Here is a 22286-nt window from a genome sequence, read left to right on the forward strand (position 1 = left end):
AAAGCCAAACTCAGCTCTACTCTACTGCAAACACACACACACACAAAGACAAAAAATATACAGTATGTATATAATGTGAACAGAAGACTCACAGGACACAAATCTAATTTGTGTGTGTGTATACGTTCACATTGTGAGTGTGTTTGGAGTCTGAAGACTGGTGTTATCTGAGCACACATGAAAGCTTTTGCCGGGTGACACATATAACACATGCCTCTGTGCTAACTAGGAATGGAAATGTCATTTAGTATCACTGTGTCATACTGTCATTTACCAAACTACTCGTGGAAATGCACAGCTCTTTCAAGCCAAGCTACTCAAGGTTGTCTGTTTAACTAAAAGAAAATGGTGTTGTTGACATAAAATTACATACTATATTAGCAGTGCTAATTCCAAGTACCACTTACTGACCCAACCTTCTCACACATTCAGTCTGCATATACCAAAAATCCATGCGTCAGTTCAAAAGTTCTTTGTGATTGTTTGAAAAAAAAAAATACCATAGAACACAGTAAAATAGAGCTGGGAAATATGGCCATAAAATGATTTGGTTTTGTTTTTAAGTCAAGGATGGCTAGGCTAACAATTTTAATCAATTGTTTTTCTGGCCATAAGAATTTAAGACAAACCATGACTCAAAAATTCTCTTTCTGCTTTAAAACTGGAGAAACACAGGAAACATAAGACACCAAAGGTTGCATATTTCTGTGACACAAGTAAAGCCTTCAGAGGCATAACCTCATATTTGCAATTTGGGAATTTTTCACAATTTTCAGAGCAAAACATTGATTAAACAATTTATTTCAATACAACTTTATCCACGATGTTAAGTTTGCTGAGGATCATTCTCCATTCTAGTAACTAAGTAAGCAAATAGAAAAAAAAAATCTGTACAATCTTGTCTACATTTTAACTTGTGCATTTGACACACAGAAGACGGAAAAAAAGAGCATTGATAATGTATCACATATCTGTATAAACCTGTAGTCCTCAGTGACTCTGAACAGTTTCACACCAAAGCTGTGAGGCTCCAAAATCCCCAAGTTTAACCAAATGTGCAAGATAAAGGCAAAGGCCCTTGACCCATAAGAGAGTTAAGCTTAACCAACAGCAGAGCCACAAAACACCACAATTAAAAGAATGTCTCTATTAAAAATCTCCACTTTGGATTATTACTGTGGCCCCTTTAATTTCCAGGAGTGTCTAAGTGTGTGTCAAAACAAGATCAACAGAGTGAACAGGTGTTGCACCAGCCAAACTTCACCAAAACAAAATTAGCCCCTTCTTCTTCCTAGCCTTCTGCTAGCAGATGGACACACACACACACATTCGTTTATGGGTGTTTCAGAGAAGGAGGGGTCACACCACAGTGGCCCACCTGAATAAACAGTGGCAGAAATGGTTAAGGATGAGCCTTGCAAGCAGGCCTGCGCAAACACACACACTGCCCCACACACAACACAAATAACAAATGCACACATGGGGCAGACCAACAGACAGTGGCTACAGTGAGCATGAGCAAAGCAGAGAGGGGGGGGGGGGGGGGGGGGATGAGGTGGGGTCAACAGCTGGTGACCTTTGCTGGGAAAAACAAATCAGTCTCAAACTGGTGGGAGAGGTTGACCTCTCTCACTCGTTCTCTCACCCCACACTTCTTCCACCACTCAAACCAAATTCCCTCTCCTCTCTCTCCTTCTCCAAATCTCCCTCTCCCTCCTACAATCCAGGCCCAGCTGTGTGTGAGACTCAGATAAAGTGTCAGCGCTCAGCGTGTTTGAAGTCCGTACATACAATAGTAGCATTTTATAAAAAACTGATTACCATAGGGCCAGTGACATTTCTGATAGATGTTAAAAAAAAAGAGTTTGGTTCATTAATTTTCTTTGAAGTGCAGGGGTCTTATTCGCACTGATTCCACATAATTCTAAATCTCATTACCCTGCCCCATTGACCATCTGATTATCATGAACTCAGCTTGTTTTGACACTTCTTTTGATGTATGGAGAGTGTGTTGCCGGTTTACACTAGTGTGGCCAGTCTCCCATTTACAGTGTCATTTCTGTGGGTGATTGTTCGATCAATCCCAGCCCGTTTGAAGCTGCCGGTTGGGACAAAAGAAGAATTATTTCAAAATCAGATCATCCCACATGCCATATGATTTCTATCCCAAGCTGTTTTAAAGGCCCACTTTGATGTTGACCGGGGAAGCGATGAGCACAATGGGAAAGTTTGTGCTGCTCTGCTGTCACTTTGACACTGTGTTTTTAAAACTTTTTGTTGCTTCTTTTTTGCCATCCTGCTGTGGCATTCTGGGAGTCCACAGGATATCACTGAGCTAGCCAAGCACACTGTGGGACTGTGGGAGCCTGGCATATGGTCTTTGGTTGGTTTAAGCAGAAGTTTTGAGACATTCAGATGACAGTTTTATGTTAAAACTACATTTCAGTAAAATGAACAATAGTCCTCTGAATGGCTGATGAAAGTCTAATTCACAGATACTGAGTGGACCCAGTATCAGTGAATGAAGAAAAAAAAAAGTTTAAAGTGCAGCATTGCAACCATACAGTCCGGCTTATCTGTGGCTAATGAATACCACAAGAGAAGCAGGGATCAAAAGAGCTGCCAGACAACTGAATGAGAGGAAGGATGTAAAAAGAATAAAGGGGGAAGCTATAGGAAGTGAAAAGAGTGGAAAAACATCTGAGTGATCTCTCAACCAAGCAAGAGATTAACAAAATAAAAAGGAGAGGCAAGGCAAAAAAAGAAAAAATATTTAATCCCAAAGATGTAAGGTGAGTTCAAGAAATGACTTCATATAGCACCAAAGTTTCAAACAATGAGAAATGCTGAATTAATGAGGCTCTTTGTGCATGATGTTTAAACATAAATCTTATTTACATAATAAATTACAGTCATTCTTTGTCCCATTTGTAGCATCAGACTGTCCTACACTTGAAACGTAGGTTAACATAAATAACAAAAACAAAAAACAAGTAACTTAAATTAAGAAATGATGCCTCTTCTTCTGCATTATATGTTCTGTAAAAACACAACACCTCATATACCTATATGAACATGTTGATACCGATTTATCTGTGAAAGGTCCATATCAGCAGATAAAATCAGAAACTACATAATTAAGTCACTTGACGGCTCCATTTCAGAGACAGTCTGACTGCCAAGAGAAGAGTTCTGTGGATGAAGGGCTGAAGACAGATTCTCTGTCCTGTCCTTTGCTTGTATTCATGTATCTACCTGTATGAGAGACTAAACCACTGTTTCACACAAACCTGCAGTCAGACAGCATTCCAGACTACCAGTGGCACAGGAACGTTGCCCTGAAGTCTATACCACTACCTGTGCCAGGGCACCCACACAAACTCTCTCTATCCGGAGAGTCTAGTGCACGATGACCTGGATTTTCTTTAGGCAACCTGAGCATGAATGCTGAAATCTCATGTCACTCCTTGCCATTCCTTAACTTCTCTCTCCCACCTACACTACTTCTTCACCATTTCTCTGTCAACATTTAGTCATGTCAACCTCATCTGACATCCCTTCCTCCTTCCCTGTTTCTCATCCTTCCTCCCATACTTGCTGCAACCCATTTTACTGTAAGCCATGTGACTGACAGCTGCAGCTGCAAGTGCTTCAGCGGGCCTTCACTTCAGCTGTGTGGTTGTGTAAAAATCAGACCCTCCCTCTAGCCTCAACTCCCATCAGGCCTGCAGGCCTTCCCCTAGCAACAGGCTTCAAGTCAGGCCAAAAAAAGACACCCTGGTCATTCTGAGGGGCTACGACTCAGCACAGAAGGGAAGGTGAACTTGCTTAAATCTGTTCTCTATCAAAAGTAAAGTACAGTTTGTGATAAAACCTAAAGCTCTAGTCACATTTCAAAATAATAACCAAAAAATCTTTTAGACATTTGGAAAAATACCACATTCTGACACAATCATTTCAGATCTACTAAATCAAACCTCCAACTCCTCCACAGTGAGTGTCTACAGGCATACTCTGACCACATTACTGCATCACGATTAATTCTCAGAAGCAGTCAGATGACACACAGGGAGAAGCGAAGGTGCAACTCCCACAAAGCTCACCACTGAAAATGATCCGCCGATGAGCAACATTACAGGAACCGGCAGCTGCATACTTTACTACCAGGCAGTCAGCCGGCATGCAAGCAAGGTGTGAAAGAAAATACACAGACTGAAGCTAATAGTTAGTACTGTACAGGGCTCTTTAACCTTTACATATCAGTTGGAGGGGATGCAAGATGTTCCCTAGTCACCCTCGTGGAAAAAAATATGGCACTCTTGAAGACAAGAGAGACCTTATGAATGATAAGAGTGGGACAGTGTTGTGTTTATCATGAGCACATTTATGAATTGTAAACATAACAACAACAATAGATATTATATTGCCGTAATAATTATAACAAGCCTTGTAATCCGCTTAACCATTTAGATTTTTTACAATATGTCTTGTTCACTATGACCTTAGAAGGCCTTTCATTGTAATGTGTTTGTTTTGTGCACTTGCATTCCTTTAGACATTCTTCATCAAGGCATCATGAAATTGACTGTAGTGAGATAGCACAAAAGAAACTGACTAAAAAGTGTTGAAGAAGTGATAAATTCTGGTTCCCTGTTTGTTTACATATCTACCCAAGAGTTTTTGTCTTAATTGTTCACCTTATAAAGTTCAACTCGACACTGCCTGCATTACTGTAATAAACATTCAAGTGTTACAAATCTGTCGATTTCAATCACAGTTTTCAGTAAACTAACATTTTCTTATCATGAATTTGCCTCTGCATTGTAAAAGGAGACAGGCTCCCGGGGTCACGTTTGTGACATACACAGGCACACACACACACCCTTCCCAAATAGGGCAGTAAATCTCCAGTGAAATGCCTGTGCAGGCAGTCCCCACAGGCCCAGTTTCACTACTGGGAGCAACCGAGTTGGAACTATATACGAGTTGACACTCCAAGGAGCCAGCACAGCTCACTGTAGATAACACCACATGGTCAGCTATTAAGAGAAGTTCGATTCTAGACCAAATATTAGATGCTTCAGACAGAATTCCATGTGGACACCCAGAGAGCTCATGTGTAAAGGGAATTTTTGCTCTTTCTCTGTGTGTTCAATTTGCAAACATCTCTAACTTTTTTGCAGAAGACTGCAGTGTTACTTCTGCAATGCATAGGCAGAAGAATACTCAGCACATGACAGGAGACTATTTCAAGAGCATTTCAAAGAGGCCACTAGCCTAAGAATATGGTAACAGAGATCCAAATAATTCTGGTACCATGTCAAGTAGTAAGTGGGGCGGTACTCACAGGTAGAGAGATACAATCTTGGAAGCAGCCTGTCCTAAATCTGGTATGGAGGTCAGCTCATTGTGGTCCAGCCGCCTGAAAGTGACACACAAACACAACAGAAGGTTAGAGACAAAACTGTGCCTTGAAGGGGAAAAAATACACAAACATGATATGCTCTTAGTTAGAGGTCAAAAGACTCTATGACATCATTTTTTAACAAGCAACAAGGAAAAAAGGAGTATGAAAAGAAATGTAGTATGGTATAAAGTAAACAAAGACATTGTGTCCAGTCTCAGATTTAGATACAAAACAGTAAAGTGGGAAGTATCTAAACTGTGTTCATGTGATTTGAGCTGAAGGGATTTCAGAGAATCAGGCTGACTGTCAAACCAAAACTATACTTGGTGCTGTAACATTGTTAAATTTCATAATTAGAATAATCCTAGTCATTCAGATACAAACTGTTTATTCTAATTGAGATTTTCCATCACACTAAACCCAATTCAAATCAAACCTTGTGTAAATCAAAAGATGTCAAACCCTACTTGTCACGTCTGCCGCAAAGCAAGTCGCAAGTCATCCTTTTAAAAACCAAAAATAACATGGGAGTAAAACAGATGTCGAGGAGCGTATGACTGGCTGGTGGGCCTGCCAAAGATGTCACCAGTGTGTGTATCACCAGTTAGCTAGTGTACGTGTGTGTATGTGTTTTGTGTACCGGCGCTGAGTGACACAGAGCCAAGCCCTCTCCTCACCATATAAAATATTCACAAGGCCAGCGTTGGCCACAGTATCGGGTGGTAGAGGGGAGGCTTAATATAGAAAACCACCACTTTATTCTCAATTGGACTTAGTTCAAGGCAATACATACAAGGATACTGCGAGGAAGTAGAGTTGCAATCAGGATGGTTATTTGGATATATAAAAAATGATGCATATGCATTCTTGAATCAAAGGACAAATTTGTATTCACAAGAGCCAAATGCAATACCTACATATACAACATACTCATGTTTTGCCCTCTGAGATGTTTACATGGTTGAGGAAAATGAATTTTCTTATTTACATGCAGTCATACATAGCTGGATTTACAATGTCCCTACACATTATTTATCCTGTCCCATTTATAAATTAAAGGCTGGAGCTGCCATTTTATTTGTTAGCAGTAAAATCTGTTTTTTTGTTTCAGTTTTTCACCAGTTCAGATTTGTTTGACCCTCCAAACACAGTCTCTTACACTACCTCCTTGAAAAGATCAGCGATGAGATTGCACATATTCAAAAACCTGTTGATATACAAGTCTCTCATAATGTTTAAAGTAGGCATGTTTCTCTTCTTTTGGGCATGCATCCCGACCTCAGCCTTCACAGAGCTGACCACGAACAGAAGCCATGTGTTGCAAACCGAGATAAAAACCTCAAATGAAATCCATATTCCAAATATGCTGTATACATGCGCATAGAAAGTTCTCTAGAACTAATCCAGAACACGCTATCTACATGACCTGCATCATCAATTGATGTATTCAGAATAATAGTGGAATATTAGAGTGCATGTAAAGGAAAGTGAAAGTGACAGTAGTTGTACTAGGAAATCTTCAGAGTTAAGCTTGATTACATGAACATGCAGATACCCCACGAGGATGGTGTGGTGATAAAGAAAAGGGAGACACAATAGTTTCTTTTTACATGTCACATACAAAGCACTCCTGAGCACTAGTGCTTCAGTCTCAAAGAAAACTTTAAACATTTTTAAGTGTGTATTCTGTGCGTTATTACTTACAGCTCTCGTAGGTTGGGAAGGTTGGCAAAGGCTTCAGCATCAATGACAGTCAGTTTGTTGTGGCCAAGATTTCTGAAACAACAAAAGAAAATATCATTTTAAAAAGGTGCTGCAAATAGTGAAATTATCTATAAGCAGAAATGAGAACAGTCTACAGTAAGAACCTTCTGTATGCAATAATATTTTTTATACTCTCCAAAAGCATTTTTTCTGTAGTTTAAATAAGGATCTGCATCAATAGCAAAAATTATTTGTACTATTTAACAAACAGCCTCAAATATCCACATTAAGTATGCCTGAAAGACTGCAGTACATCCATTCAGCCTGCCTTCCTTCGGGCCCCGATCAATACTATTGATACAGAGTATCTCACACTCCTGGCTCACTTACCAAACATAACCCACAGGCTATTCATCTGCAGCAGTCAATTTGCACTTTAGGCTAACGGTGTACTTAATAGCTGGCACTTGACTTGTACAGAGGCTTATTAGAGAGTGATTTGTCCACTGATATAACATTACCACTGTCAAAAAGCGAGTGAGGTGTGGTCATGTGTGTGCACCTAACTCACATCTGTAGTTCACATCAAACTTCCCACGGCATACGAACCTAATTTATTTCACGCATAAACAAGTGCTATCTCTGTTACACACACGCATGCACGTACCTCCTGCTTGGCTGGCTGGCAAACAGCCTGTTGGCAGAGAGGACACTGCACTGAGAGCGCTGTTTGTGTTTGTGTGGTGGGGTTAGGCGAGCGGAGACAAAGGGAGCCCACAGCTCCAAGCCGCCGGCCTCCCCATCCCTCCTTCCCCCCTGTCCAGACGTGAGAGATGGCCCAGGAATGTTTCACAGGCCTGCCGAGAGATGGCTGCTTGTTCCCAGAGACTAGGGACACTTTTACCTGATGCAACACATTCCTCATCCTGTCCTACAATGGCCTTGAAAGACCACTGTAGGAAGAAGTGGAGTTAGGGGTAGTGCTCTTCAACAAACTAAAAGGATGGAGGAGGCTTAAGGGCTCTAGGACTGGCATGAATTTTAAGAGTGCTTACTTTGTCTGCATCAGGGGTCACCAACCCTGGTCCTTGAGATCTACTATCCTGCGTGTTTTAAATGATTCCCTCTTCCAGCACACCTGACGGTCGTTATCAGGCTTCTGCAGAGCTTAATGATAGGCTTATCATTTGAATCATGTGTGTTGGAAGAGGGATACGTCTAAAACATGCGGGATAATAGATCTCAAGGACCAGGGTTGTGATCCCTGGTCTACATGTTTAAGCTAAAATGAAAATTAAAACTTTTTACCAATTTTAGCCTCCACCTGTCGTTAGCTGGGACACCCACCTAATCCTGCAGAGGATTAGGTGGTTCAAAGAAATAAATGAATTAATTCATTAATACCAATTTAAGATCTATTTCATGTCTTGAGAGACTCAATATGAACATTAGACCATGGAAGGTGTTTGCAAGTGACTTTTACAGTGACTGTAAAGATTTTCTGAATTCCCATGTGAGTTTTAGTGAATGCTTTTATATCTAAAGTTCCTAATGTGAGCGTATTACATTGTACTTCAAGCTGGTCACTTTCAAAATTCTTTAACTAAGCATTAAATCCAATTCATTTATAAGAACAATCTTATTTAAAACATTCTAAGTCGTAAAATGTGTTCATTTTCTATACTTCTCACGGACAGATGAAACCTTGCGATCGTAGAAACTCCAATTCTTAATACTACTTATGCCTATCAATCTCAATCTCCCATCCCACTGACAGATTTCCCTTTCTATGCTTGATTGCAGATAATGACAGTCCACCTCCCCAATTCTCCCTCACTGTGTGTGTGTGTGTGTATGTGACAAGATAATAGCAGAGCATGTGTCTGCCCTCAAGGCACAGCCCTGACAGGGAGGTGTGCATGTGTGTCAATGTTGTGATCGTTTACTGGGGCACCTCCCATTGTGGCCAAGATCACTAAATTGTCATCCCCTGCAACAGGAGGCAATTACCTTGTTATAGCAAAGCAAAGTGAAAAAAAAAAAAAAATCGCACAGCTTTCCTATCAGGCCACTGCTGCCTGAAGGTATGTATATTCAACCAACACACAACACACTCTTCAGGACAAGATACAGTGGTAGTGGGCTAGTAGTAGTACACCAGTGCTGTCACCACAATGTTAATCAACAATTGTTACTGACTTTTTGGGAGAAAGGAATTTCGCAAGTCAGTCATTGAATTCTGCATGCAAAGCCATGAATCTCAAAGCTTAAATAAATAGTAAAGCAAAGCACAACAAAGGGATGACTCAAGGGGAAAAAAGTAAGTCACAAATGACAGCCAAACCTGCCATACTGGTGCTAAAGGCCACAGCAACAAACAAAACTGGTCCTTTGTGTACGCAACCATTCATGTGTCTCAGTCACCTATGGTGTTTACACAACTCTGTCTTTTTCTCTCCACCTCATTCAGCCAGATTTATTTTCTTGCCTATCAGATGAGATAAGTTTCACAGCATTTTAACACCTACTGTATGAAGTGATGCTGATAACACTGGCCTCCCTCTCTCTTCTGTCCCCAGAGGAGAAAGTAAGGGGAGGAAGACTGGGGGCGGGGGGGGGGGGGGGGGGGGGGGGGGGGGGGGGGGTCTCCAGTGCTTAGTGAGGTTAATGCTTTCCAGAAAGTGGCCTTACAATCGTGCTGTTTCTGGAAGAATTCACCAGGCTGGGATCAGAAGCCCAGGAGTCATTAGAGTTAGTGGGTACTTTGCAGTAAGACATCAGGAACAAACAAGAAGAACAAGAAGCTTCAAAGAACTTGTCACATTTTACTGTACATGTAGAGAAAACACACCAGCTATGAACAACAAAGCTGCTACACGTTTATATGATAGAATTCAACCAACCGGAAATGGATGTATAGTTAAGAATGGAACAGGCGCTGTGATTAAACATGGCAAACACTACAAAGCGACTTGGTTCTCATAGCCCTGAAAGTTTCAAACACTGCATTCCATTGTTCACTACAATTAGTTTATCCAAATAGGCAGGACTGTTTGACATTAGTCAGCGGGAACGAAATCAAAAGCACTCTTATCCAGGTATTTACTCACAAAAAGTGTGGGATAATTTAAGACTGCATATGAAGCCAAACACAAATTTTCCCACTGAATTCTTTCAGTTGTGGCTGCTGTGCTCTGACTGACTCTAGTCATTTCATTAAACTATTCAACAAATTACATATCATTTTTCAATAATTAACAACTATGCCACTAATAACTTTTTTTATAAGCAGTGCTTGTTGTCAGCAATTATTTGTCACATCATTAATTTGACAAGAATTAACCAATTAAACCCTCACAACACAGTGATACATTTCAGCTTAAAAACACACTTGAACAAGAGCTGCTTGATTTTAACAATATTAACCGATGGAAAAAACAGCTCACATTTAATATATGCTGTATTTTCTAAAGTGCTCCAGATGTTTAGCCGTTTTGAAGAAAGCTGCTTGCTATCAGTGAGTACAGAGGTCAGCATAACCTCTATTCTTGTCAGCAGAAATGCAGAGACACAAAACAAGAGTGCAGCTGGAGGGAGGGCTGATCCAGGATGAAGAAGCACAGTTTAACTCCCACCTCAAACCCCACCCAGCAGAACCACAACCCAAACGCCTCTCTGCTCATTACAAATAATACACAAACACGAGGAATCTCCGTATGGGAGAGAAAGCTTCTTTAAAGGGACACAACAGGCATTTTTAGAGCTCTATCCTAATCAGAAGTTATTCCATGAATAACTGGTGGGAATTCCAGCATTTGTAATTTACTTATAATACCTTATGAACAAATAAGATGAAGAAATAAATAAATTATGAATCGTCTGTTGTGTTTTAAACAATGGTCTGTGTCTGTGTTTAACAGAGGAGTAATAAGTTATTTATGATCATCCTACTGTAAAACTGGAAAAATGATTTACACATACATCACAGACTGATTTACACTTGTTACAATATGAATAACTTTTAACATGGCTTCTGGTCTGACAAAATATGCCATTTGAAGATGTGATTTTGTAAGATTTGTAAGACATCTGACATACATTTCTTAACCTCTAAATATATTTACACTAGTGTTGTCAAATGATTAAAATTTGTAATCAGAATAATCACAGGGTTGCTGTGGATTAATTTTGATTAATCACAATTTAATATCATTCATTTTTAATCTATATTAATTGCATTTCATTTTGCATGAGCAGACAGATTCAACAAAGAAGGGACTAGAAGCACTCGGAGAGCGCAGACCTCCGCCAAGGCTGATCAGTGGGGCCCCCCCACCCCCGATCACCCCCAAAAGTTAATCATTTCTTCCTTATCCCATTTCCAACAAACCCTGAAAATTTCATCCAAATCTGTCCATAACTTTTTGAGTTATGTTGCACACTAACGGACAGACAAACAGACAGACAAACAAACCCTGGCAAAAACATAACCTCCTTGGCGGAGGTAATAAATATGTATACATTTAACGCGTTTGTCACAAGTTGGGTGACGCCTTAGCTGTGCAAGCAGCATCCACGACTAACTTACTTCATATTAATGTGGTATTTGAAGCTGGAAGTGCTTCGGTGAAAAGAAAACTTCTTCCTGCAGAGTGTGCATAATACTTCATGTTGGTCAACTGCTCCGTCATGGTTTTTTTGCACTCAAATTTCCCATCCAGAGGGCCAGTGTGCTGTTTAGTATCTTCCATCTTTATGGGCTGGTTCTGCTGCCTGTCACTACTGGATCAGCTGCCCAATTGCACATGTGTGACGGTAAGTCTACTTGGACAAACTGCCCGAAATGCATTGCCAGAGACTTTCAGAGTCATTCTGCGCTGCAGATGGGTTAATTGCGTTAAAATATTTAATCAGATTAATCATGATGATGGATTAATCTGCGTTAATGCATTAATTTTGACAGCCCTAATTTATACCACTCATGGCACATCAAAATGTAGGGAGGTTATTTCACTTGTATTGTCCCACTGAACCTCTACAATTAATGCGCAAAATATAACTTTTAGTGGCCACTATGGGTTATATTGGCTTGCTGAACAGATCTTAGTCAACCTGCTCCCAAAATCAGGAGCAAAATGCTGGATCTGTCAGTTCCTCATGTAGCTGCAGTCCCAACTCATCTACATGTATGATGTATGAGTATGGGTCTTGGGACAGACCCACTTCAAGAAAAAGAAATCTTAAAAAGACCATGCGATAACCTCAAATTAGGCCTGTCTAACTGTGTATACTGTCTTAGGAAGAAAAATAGGCCTCAATGCCTGCAGCAGACCGTCATTGCTGGACCATGTAGTTGATCTGACCTATAAAACTCATTAAAAGGCTTTAAAAAATAGGTGCTGTGGGAGTAGGGGAAAGCTGGGAGTACAGCAGTGATGTCATAGCATATGACACTATGCTTGTAAGTCAGCGCACAGTCTGTGTGTGGGAGAGACAAGATATGGCAAGGGAGGAAAAGAGCAGGGACTTACACATACAGAGATACATCATCATTATCTTTCCCATTTCTATCATACATAAATGTCGAGTGAACTTGTGCTCGCTCAAAGTGTGAAGTGATGTCAGTGATGAGCCTTCTGTCGCCCAGCTGGGAGACAAAGGCCTTTAATGCGGTCGATTTCAGAGTATCATAAAACTAGTCAAATAATAACCCTGGCATGGCAGAGATCCAAACGCACACTCATATGCACACAACTCTTCCTGTCATTAAAGAGTCAGTTTATATCCAGGCAACTACAGTGAGAGTATACACAAAGCCAACACCAGCTCCAAGCCACCATTTTACACGGCAGTCAAACAGTAGAAAGAGACCAGCTGAAACAAGCCAATATCTTATCAACTTTGACAAGGTTAAAAGCATAAGCCCCTGAACAAGATTTGCTATAATAAAGATGAATGTGATGCACAGAAATGTGCGCACAAACATCAGTAGGGGTAGGGAGAACTTAGGTGCAAGATCAGAGCGTAGTTAGGGTCAGCATATTTTACCATTTGCATTACAGACTCCCCAACACCCCCGCATATACAGCTCAACAAAGGAGTTGCTCCAGCCTTTGAAATCAGTCAGACATAGAGCGTGACTCAGTTTCTGAAGTTTTCCAAGGCAGGATGGCGGGCCACATCTTGGGGCCATGTGCTGCTCTGGGGATGGAGCGGGGCCCTCCAAACAAACAAGGAGAAGAGTCTGCACTAGCCCAAGGCACTGTGTGAACCTATGGCCGGTACCAATGACACCAGTTTGGACACCATAGAAAACACAAAAACTCACACCCACACTTCATACATGTATGTGCCCACTCTGTCTGTACTGATGGATTACACTCCTGCCTTAAACAGTGTTTTTGGAATTTGTTACAAATGGCACCAGACTACCTATTTAAGAGTGAAAGGAATTGAGTTTCACCAATTAATCTGAAAGAATAACATAGATGCTGAATGTCTGTTTAGTAGAGCGATTGTTTATAGTTCAGACTGCTGACCCCTTGCTCTAAACTTCAAAGTGACAAAGAGACTAGTTATTGTTTAGTATACTAGTAGAGCCAAATTCTGCAATAATTATACTTTAGCCGGTGACGAAAGAAAAGTGTCTAAATAGTGGACCATGCTATCTCCTCAATCTAAGTGAATGTGACAGTGCAGCTGTCTAGACAGTGTAATTCTGTTGCTCATTTTGTTTCTACACCATCACAAAGTAAAGAGGCTAATATAGGGGGCACTCAGAGCTCACTTCTTGAAGGACTGCCTGTTTTCTGGGGAGAAGCTGCACCGTTTGAACAGTACCTCTCACTCTCGGTCCAAGTCACGCTTTTTTTCTAACATCTTCTCCAGATTTCCAAACTCTTACCAGATGTAGAGAATTCACAGATGATTCATCGATCAAACCCACTTTGTAGACACCGACTTCGGGGGAGAGGGAAAGGGGGAAAAAACTTGGCGCCCTGAAGTGTCTTCACAAAAGGGCCATCTATTCTGCTGACCAGATTCTTGCAGAATGACTTGTGGCAGCAGCTGTTTGATTGTCATTAAATCCAGTGTAAGGCTCATGAGCTCATTCCATATCTCCATGTTAATGTCAGCCTTTATCTGTTATTATAAGTGATGGGGCTCAACCTTAGCTCTTCCCCTGTTTGTTTACAGCTAATAACCTACGTGGCTGACCTCTTTGAATTATTTAAATTCCATATAGAGACACTCTGTGTTACATTGTTACAATCCAACTACATCAAAAGGAGAAAAAAGGTAGTAGTTGATATAGCCTAATCTACCCCAGTGATAAGATCATCCCAAACGCTTTACAAACAGTTGTGCCTTAAAAAACAGCCCTGGGACATTCGAGTCACAAGGCGAGGGAAACTATGACAACAAACAAACCTGGAATAATCACTCCCAAGACCACGAGATTACAAGGCTGCGTAGCGAGAAATGCCCTGGAAACCACAAGTGGCTATGCCCTGCTGAGTGTTGCTGCTATGTCTCTGCTGTTAAAATGTTCATCTCATTAAAGCAAGAGGAAGAAATATATAAGCATTTTGGTATTATTATTATTTCAGTCTGAATTTAAACTGACGTTACTATGGTAAATTATCTTTCCTGATTAACATCTGATGAAGAGAATTCATTACCAAAAAATAAATAGTTGCTTCTGAAAAGACGTAGAAATACTGAAGCAGAGTAGACAGCCAAACAAAGTTTAATGTCCTCTGGCTTTTTCAGTGCGTTACAACATGTGTGACAGTGGTTGAGGTTTCTGACCACTGACAGGACTTTCACCAACTACTAGAACCAGCCTGAAGGCAGCAGTGGCAGCAGCAGCAGACCGTGACACTGACAAAGCACTTCCATGTAGCAGGAGGAAAATGCCAACTCCCCAAGTCCCCTGCCGTCCCCCGAGGCCAGGTGATTTGCAGCCCCACCCTCCGCTGAACAACTGAACACTAGCCACCTGAGCTCCCAGCTTCACATCAGGAAACCACCGACACAAACCCATTTCCTGAAAACAGACGCCAAAACCAACTGCTGGGGGGTGTTTACCAATAAAGCTGTGTTGTGAGGTTTACAGCTTGGGCTTGATTGAGGCCGGAGGCTTGGTGAACACCAAGAATTATGGCCAACCACTTAGGAAACAGTGGATTCCAAAAGAGATCATTTAAGGTTGCGCTTCTTCTCCTCTTTGACCAAAGCTGCTCATGTTGTTAAAAATACAGACTGCTTAAAAAAACTAACACTTTCTGTAAGGTTTACAGTGACATAACAAAAAAGATTGGAGTATCTCACATGAGACAAGACAGAGAGCAGCTGGCAAACAGACACCATGTATCTGCTTTATCTCTGTCCAGTCACAAAATAAGTAATGCTCATGCTTTTATTTACTTGCAAAATCCCATTATGCCGATGGGACTGTGGGTAAAAGTGCTTTTTATACACATTACCATGGCTGCAAATATGATAACGCACCACTCCTGAGAGGGAATATGTGACTGTGTTAGAGCAAACTTGCTTTAAATGTTATTAAGTTATTCATCAGTCAGAACCAAAATACAAACATCAGAGACTGGTTTTCACGTTGTTACGTGTTACGAGGCCTGATGGACAGCAGCAAAAAAAAAATAAGTATGACAAAGAATTTCATGACAATGAAAGTTTAAACTGCTAAGTAGTCTTTATCCCAGGTAAGCTGGCTCTCTCCCATACCTTCCACACAGTACTAGTTCCCCACTGCCTTTAACCATGTTTCCTTGTTAGCTCTGTCTGCCCGGATATGCCAACACATTTGTTTCTTCAAATCCTCATCAAGGCCAATTCCCCACAAGGGACCATTAAGATTAGGACCCTGATGGGAGTTTGTTTTGACATTTGGAATGCATTAGGGCGTCCTTCTCCAGCAGAGTTGTGGTCGTACTCGTTCATCAGCAGACCTGAGATGACTTTTTCTGACAGATACAATCCAAATCATCAGCTCTGCTGCAGAAATAACATTGCAGGATTATTTGTAGATGTACACAAATATGGTTACTGAAAGAAGTGCCCCTACAAAGTAAGATGTGAGTGTGTGTGTTGTATATGTTCTCATTGTTTATTTTACTAATGACTCAGTTGTGATGTGTTCTGTAACCTGACTCTAACAAATTAAAGAAATCTTACACCTGAAGTCTTCTTGAGACCTACTATGAGACACTAAATAAATATAAGCCCTGAGCAACAACTGCAGCAATCATTACTATTATCACAATTCCTGAGACTGTATAAGAGTCACTGTAGCTACAAGCTTCTTCACCCACATTTAGTGCAAAAACTCCTGTTATTGCTTCTCTACAGTCAAAATACAGGTGTTGTTGGTTATTGAGATTTTTTTATTCAAGCCTTGTATTTGCATTAAGAGGAGGAGCTAAACTGGCCTGGGTGACCTGTGTTGGTAAAACACCACCTACTCCTGCTGTTGCTGCTGTTCACTCCTTGGAGTAAACATAACACTAACGGTTGATCTGACATAATTTCTTGGAGTAGAGTCGAGCAATGACACAAATAAAACAAAAACAAGCCACCACTAAAAGTATGATCTGGGAAAAAAACAAAAAGCAACAAATATGCAATAAAAATATATCAAATAATACAAAGTTTCCTTTTGGTGTGCAACTAAAATACACTCTGAGTATATACCCACACTTTTTATGTGCAGGCAGTAATAAACTAAACTAAAATAACTTTCAACCCACAACACAACAAGTAATTTCATCCACTCAAGTGGACAGGACTTGGCATGAGGTATGTTATAATGGGATCACATTTGGCCACAAGTGAAACTGTCCATACTTGTCTCTTTGGGTTTACAGTAATCATCTACTAATCTGGCTCGTTTACAGACCCCAGAGGAGTAGAACTCGGTGCCTTTGAGTTACCTGCCAACAAAATGGAACTATCTCAAATAGTGTGGAAATATGCAACCTAGGTGTTTCAAAAGATAACTCAAAGCCATAAAGTCATTCCCCAAGATTGCGGGTCCTTAAATCTTGACCGATAAGGTTTGGCTAAGATAACAGATGTAAACTTGGAGTGAGACAGGGCTCACACAGGATTTCACAAACCCAAAGGTTTGGAGCAGCTGCTTCAGATTGGACAGCGTCCCTTAGTCGTTGTGTATTGTCCATGAAGACAGGAGGAGCAGTGTGTGTCTGCGTACATGCATGATAAACAGCGACAGCACTTGAACTTGTCTAAGAGGTGCTTCAGGGCACTGAGGCTGCCTGGGCACAAGTGCCGTTATTCATGTTTTTAGAGAACTTTGTAAAAGTTGCATTCCTCACTTCCCAGGGGAAGACAAACTGCCTAACACAGGAACCTGGGAGCCAATGAGTCTTTGGTCTTTAACCCCATATTCCCAGCAATACTCACACAATCAAATGTTGAAAAACAGAAGGCTGAATTGTCACTAAAGATTCACAACTGCCAATGCATTTAAGTTATAGCATGTGGCCGTGAGAGCCAAAATGTTGATTGGAAGGACAAGGAGTGGTGTTGTCTGTAAATAATCATGCCATTCAGCTTGATAAGCAGTGAGGTTCCCTAAACACCAGAGGATGTTTCCATTAAAACACCCCAAATTGGCTCATTTCCTAAATGAACGGGCACACAATGTTTTAACTGTTGTCAGTCTAATCCTAAGGAACCCGTGCTTAATCTATAAGAAATCCAATTTGTCAGCTATGACTAGCAAAACAAAGGCTAATTCCAGTAATAAATCTCACCGAATAAAGCAGCAGTTTATTTCTTATGACATGTCTGGGTCTATTTGTTTACACAGCCTGAGGGGACTGTTTGTTCATTGTTAACACTGATGCATGATTTTAACACAGATAAATCAGATCGCCCACTTCTAGTATACACGTGTCAGAGACTATGATAACCATCAAAACTAAGTGGCTGCAAGGAATGATGATAATCTTATAGGCTATCAAATATAACAGCAAATGATAACTTAAGTTAATACTAAAGTAGTTATGAATAAATTCACATGGAAATGAAGGGTAATCGAAGCGTAAAACATTAAGCATGTGGTCAGGATCATTTGGAATCTCAATAGTGAACTCTTTGTAATATTCAGGACAACTGAATTTGCCCTAGAGCAAGGCATCTATCCAAATTGTGGCCATTAATGGTTTTGTAAGACCCTACTTTTGACTACTAACTACACATTAATTTGATGCACAAATAAAAAAAAAATATGCAATGACAGAACAGAAAAGCTGGATTTCACTTGTTGTTACACTCATTTTGCACTTGTTGTTAAAGATGATCATACCAATGCTTCGCACATTAAGTCTTCACACAACCTACATCACATTATATCATAATGATGTATGATGTATGACATGATGGGGCTCCATGGATCTCCAGAGTGGGGTCTTGTGAAATCTGGAGACTTTATTGCGGTACGGTGCACTTTAAATGTACCGTTTCAGAGTCTGATCTATTGCATGTGGAAAACAGAAATAAAAATAACTCTGACAACTGGTCTCACAGCTTGTAAAGAATTATGCAATTCGGAGCTCAAGAAGAAAAATCTCCACAGACAGAATTCCTGGAAAGAAAACTCAACCGGAGTGCACCTTAATGATTTACATCAAGTGTTCTTTCTGCAGTTACATCGTCTTCCTAAAACATGGTTATCCAGTTATGGACTTGTCAATAAATAGGTGAAGGTAACTCAGAGCTTTACTTACAAGGAGACAGTCCGGTCTGGAAGGTCCAGAGGCGTTCCTGTCAGCTCCAGATTACTACAGTCCACTGAATCTCCGTTGCAGGTACAGTTCTGGGCACACGGCAGATCTGAACTCAATCCATAAGTGACAAACAGTTCGACCGACAAAATTAAATAAAAAACACAACGAGAAAAATATCCAAATCTTCCCAGGGACGCCGCCATTTTGTATCCAGTTTAATAGCGCGGCCGCTGAGCTCTCTCTCCTCGAACCCTTAAACTGGAATATTAATGTAGCCTCCAAAAGACTAGCACATTAACAGTTTTCTAGTAAGGCTGAGGCTAGTAAAGTCGACAGTGGAGTAAAAGGTTTCCCATCCCAGTAACAGTCATTTAGGACACAAGTTCCCAGTCCAACTTTCTCCTTTGGTGTCCGACCCGACGCGGGCAAAAAATCAAAAGTATTCACACATTAACTAGTAAAAGTAGGTTACGGCGAGCTTGTTTTTGTCGCCTTAAACTTATAACCGCCTTGTACGAGTGTGTCCGTAAAATATAACCTACATTTTTAATATCGCTACTACTTTTGTGACAGGTTAACAGAACGTGCACCAGAAAAACGTTGGAGAGCAGACAGTGCGCGAGACAATTTCAAATATCTGTTGATCAACCGAACAGAAAAAAAAAGTCTTCAAAACTTCACAACGCGGTTATACGGGGATTAAAAATGTCCTCGGGGAAGTTGGGGACGTCGTAGATAAAGTTAAAACCCGGAGGAATAGAGACGAAAAAGTCCGGCGTTGGTGTTTCGCCCAAATCACAACAGCACTTCACCGCTGAGGCTAATAAATCCAAGTTTCACATACACACTGACTGAACTTCACTAACTGCTTATCAGGAGCAGTCTGTGGTCACAAAATCCTGACGATCCGATTAATAGTAAAATACGGTGCCCCCTCCTTTCGACCGTGTACCACTACCACCACCACCACCGTGAGTTTTTTCCTTTCTTGAGTTTGCTGTTACTTTTCCTTTTTTCCTCCGTGACCGTTCCGTAGTCCCACGTTGGGTGCACAACAGCGGGGATAAAGGTCCGCCTCCGGTTTGCAGTGATTGGTCGTTACGAGTTGACGGACGGGTCAAACGCAAACCTAATTGGTCGCTTCGGACTTTCAGTGTATCTTGGAGTTGGAGAGCCTTTGAGCGGCTGTCAGTCAGCGGTCGTTAGCCCCGCCTATGTTTCCCACCCCGGGGTGTGAAACCGCACCGCCTCCCCTCACTCTCACTGCCTCTTAAAGGGACGACCACCGAGATCAGCCGCCGTAATCGCATTATAACAAGCCATAATAACGTAATAGGTTTGAATCCAACTGCAGATGCGTTTAAAGTTTTTAATGCGACGTTAAAAAACAGAATTACATGTAAAAGAAACGTCTGCCTGGAAGTGTACTGTCGTATAATATTTACACAAACACTTAGAAATAAAAGGAAAGCAACTACTGTTCTTTCCCTAAAAATAGGTTACTAATACCACCATTATTATTTAAACCTCAAATATCTAAACCACAGGTGTCAAACATGCGGCCCGGGGGCCAAATCCGGTGTCCTGTCGAGCCACCCTACCTGTGGAGTTGAGCTACCTAACGCTACTACGCATGCGCATGCCCCTAAGCGTTTTTTTTTTTTTTTTAATTCTCTTTTTGGGTCATTCACCGAATGGGTGCCATTTGATTGTTATAACTCTTCCAAATTAAACTTCATTTTTAAAATCTTTTTTCAACACTGAATCTAATAACACACATATTTAACTATTCAAAATGTGTATTGGTCCTTCTCAGGCAACTTTATTTCATTTTTTACAAGGTTTTTAAGCGGAATATGACTGCATTTTTCTCAGTCCAGTTACCAAAACTCATGTGACATTTAAAAAGTACACTTAAAAGCTTGTCAGCTAATTCCTTTGTTTTCCTCTCAACAAAGTGTTTCTTTTAAAGAAATGGTTGGTTACATGTTAAAATAATTAATATTTGTGACTAAAAAATCACTATATATGCACGCAAGTTGTAATTTTCTTAAAACTGCAAAGTCATTTTTTCATTTTAAAGGAGACCCAAACCTCAAATTTATCAAAATTTTTATGATGCAATTCATTAAATACTTGGACAAAGAATGGACCACACATAATTGAAAAAATCCGGTGGTTTATCTTTATTTTTTAGAAAATGTTATTTAGTAACAGGAATGAACATTGGGTAACAGGAATGAGTGTGTGTGTGTGTGTGTGAGATAGAGTGGTCCAAAAAAAATTTTTTCAGATTCTCTGGATTAGAGCCCTGCATTTGTTTCCATATCTGGCCAAATTACTTCGGTCCAAATTTTATGCAAATTAATTAATATTTAGAGGTTGCACAGACACGTGCAGATTGCTCTATATACTATAACAGAACTAGCCAAATGAATATAATAATTTCAACTGTAAAACTTTAAAATCAAGTGAACAGTATTATATTGAGTAACATTCACTAATAAATCGATAAACCAGAGGATGCTACTCACTCCCGTTACTGTTACTCAGTCCTGTTACTCTTTATTTGAGTAACAGGACTGAAAGTAACAGGAATGAGTTTTTAACACAGAATTAGCAAGTTCATGAAATACAGCCACATGGCATTCATGGTAATAGCATGAGGACAATGAGCACATTCTTGTGATTTGCAAAAAAATATGTATTTTTAAGAAAAACAAATAACATCTAAGAAATAATTTTGGTAACAGGACTGAGTGTTGAGATTAACCTTCTCAGTCACAGTTACAATATCATCAAATATATAGAAAAAAAAAATGAAAGAACTTAGTTTTGATCTTCCCATGGCCTTCAGAAAATCCAGCTGATGTAACTTCCTGCCGAACATGGGACTTGTGGAATATTCCAAATTTTTCAGGGGGGAGAATGTGTTAGGGTAACAGGACTGAGTGAGAACCCAGGGACATGACTAAAATGTATATTTTCACAAAAATATTATGGGTTTCTCATGAAAAAAAAAAAAAGTATTTAAGCATAGATGGAATATGGAGTCACACAACAATGCAAAAAAAATAACATTTCTGAAGTATTTTAATCATTATATTTCATGGTAAAGTGTAGCATTAGAAAATGGGTACAGGCAACAAATGCTACTTTTCAGTGTTCTAGGTAGTTTTTATTAATGTTTTCAAATAAATATTTGAAATTTGTAATTAGATCAATGTGCAGGACACTTTGCTTAATAGTAAAATGTATTTTAGAGTTGATTTTCATGCTCATTTATACATATAATGTCCTGGGGACGGAAATGGCACCCATTCGGTGGAATGGCCCTTTTATTGAAAGAACATTTTTCTTTTCATACATTGAAAAAACAAACAAAAACACAAACTATG

The 22286-nt window shown here is 40.2% G+C and overlaps 1 protein-coding gene across 2 annotated transcripts in view; it reads right to left on the bottom strand.

Annotated features, from left to right (window-relative positions):
* lrig1 (leucine-rich repeats and immunoglobulin-like domains 1) overlaps nt 1–19091 on the bottom strand; it is a 40044-nt gene extending 20953 nt beyond the window's left edge. For both annotated transcript variants that reach the window (XM_030135377.1, XM_030135378.1), the window contains exons 1-3: nt 18889–19091; nt 7112–7183; nt 5348–5422 (exon numbers count right to left, since the gene is read on the bottom strand). In XM_030135377.1, the coding sequence (XP_029991237.1) occupies nt 5348–5422; nt 7112–7183; nt 18889–19091 (350 nt within the window). The remainder of the gene's footprint in view (nt 1–5347; nt 5423–7111; nt 7184–18888) is intronic.
* Nucleotides 19092–22286: the final 3195 nt, after the last annotated feature.

Source organism: Sphaeramia orbicularis, chromosome 5 (assembly GCF_902148855.1).
Source record: "Sphaeramia orbicularis chromosome 5, fSphaOr1.1, whole genome shotgun sequence".
Lineage (NCBI taxonomy): Eukaryota > Metazoa > Chordata > Actinopteri > Kurtiformes > Apogonidae > Sphaeramia > Sphaeramia orbicularis.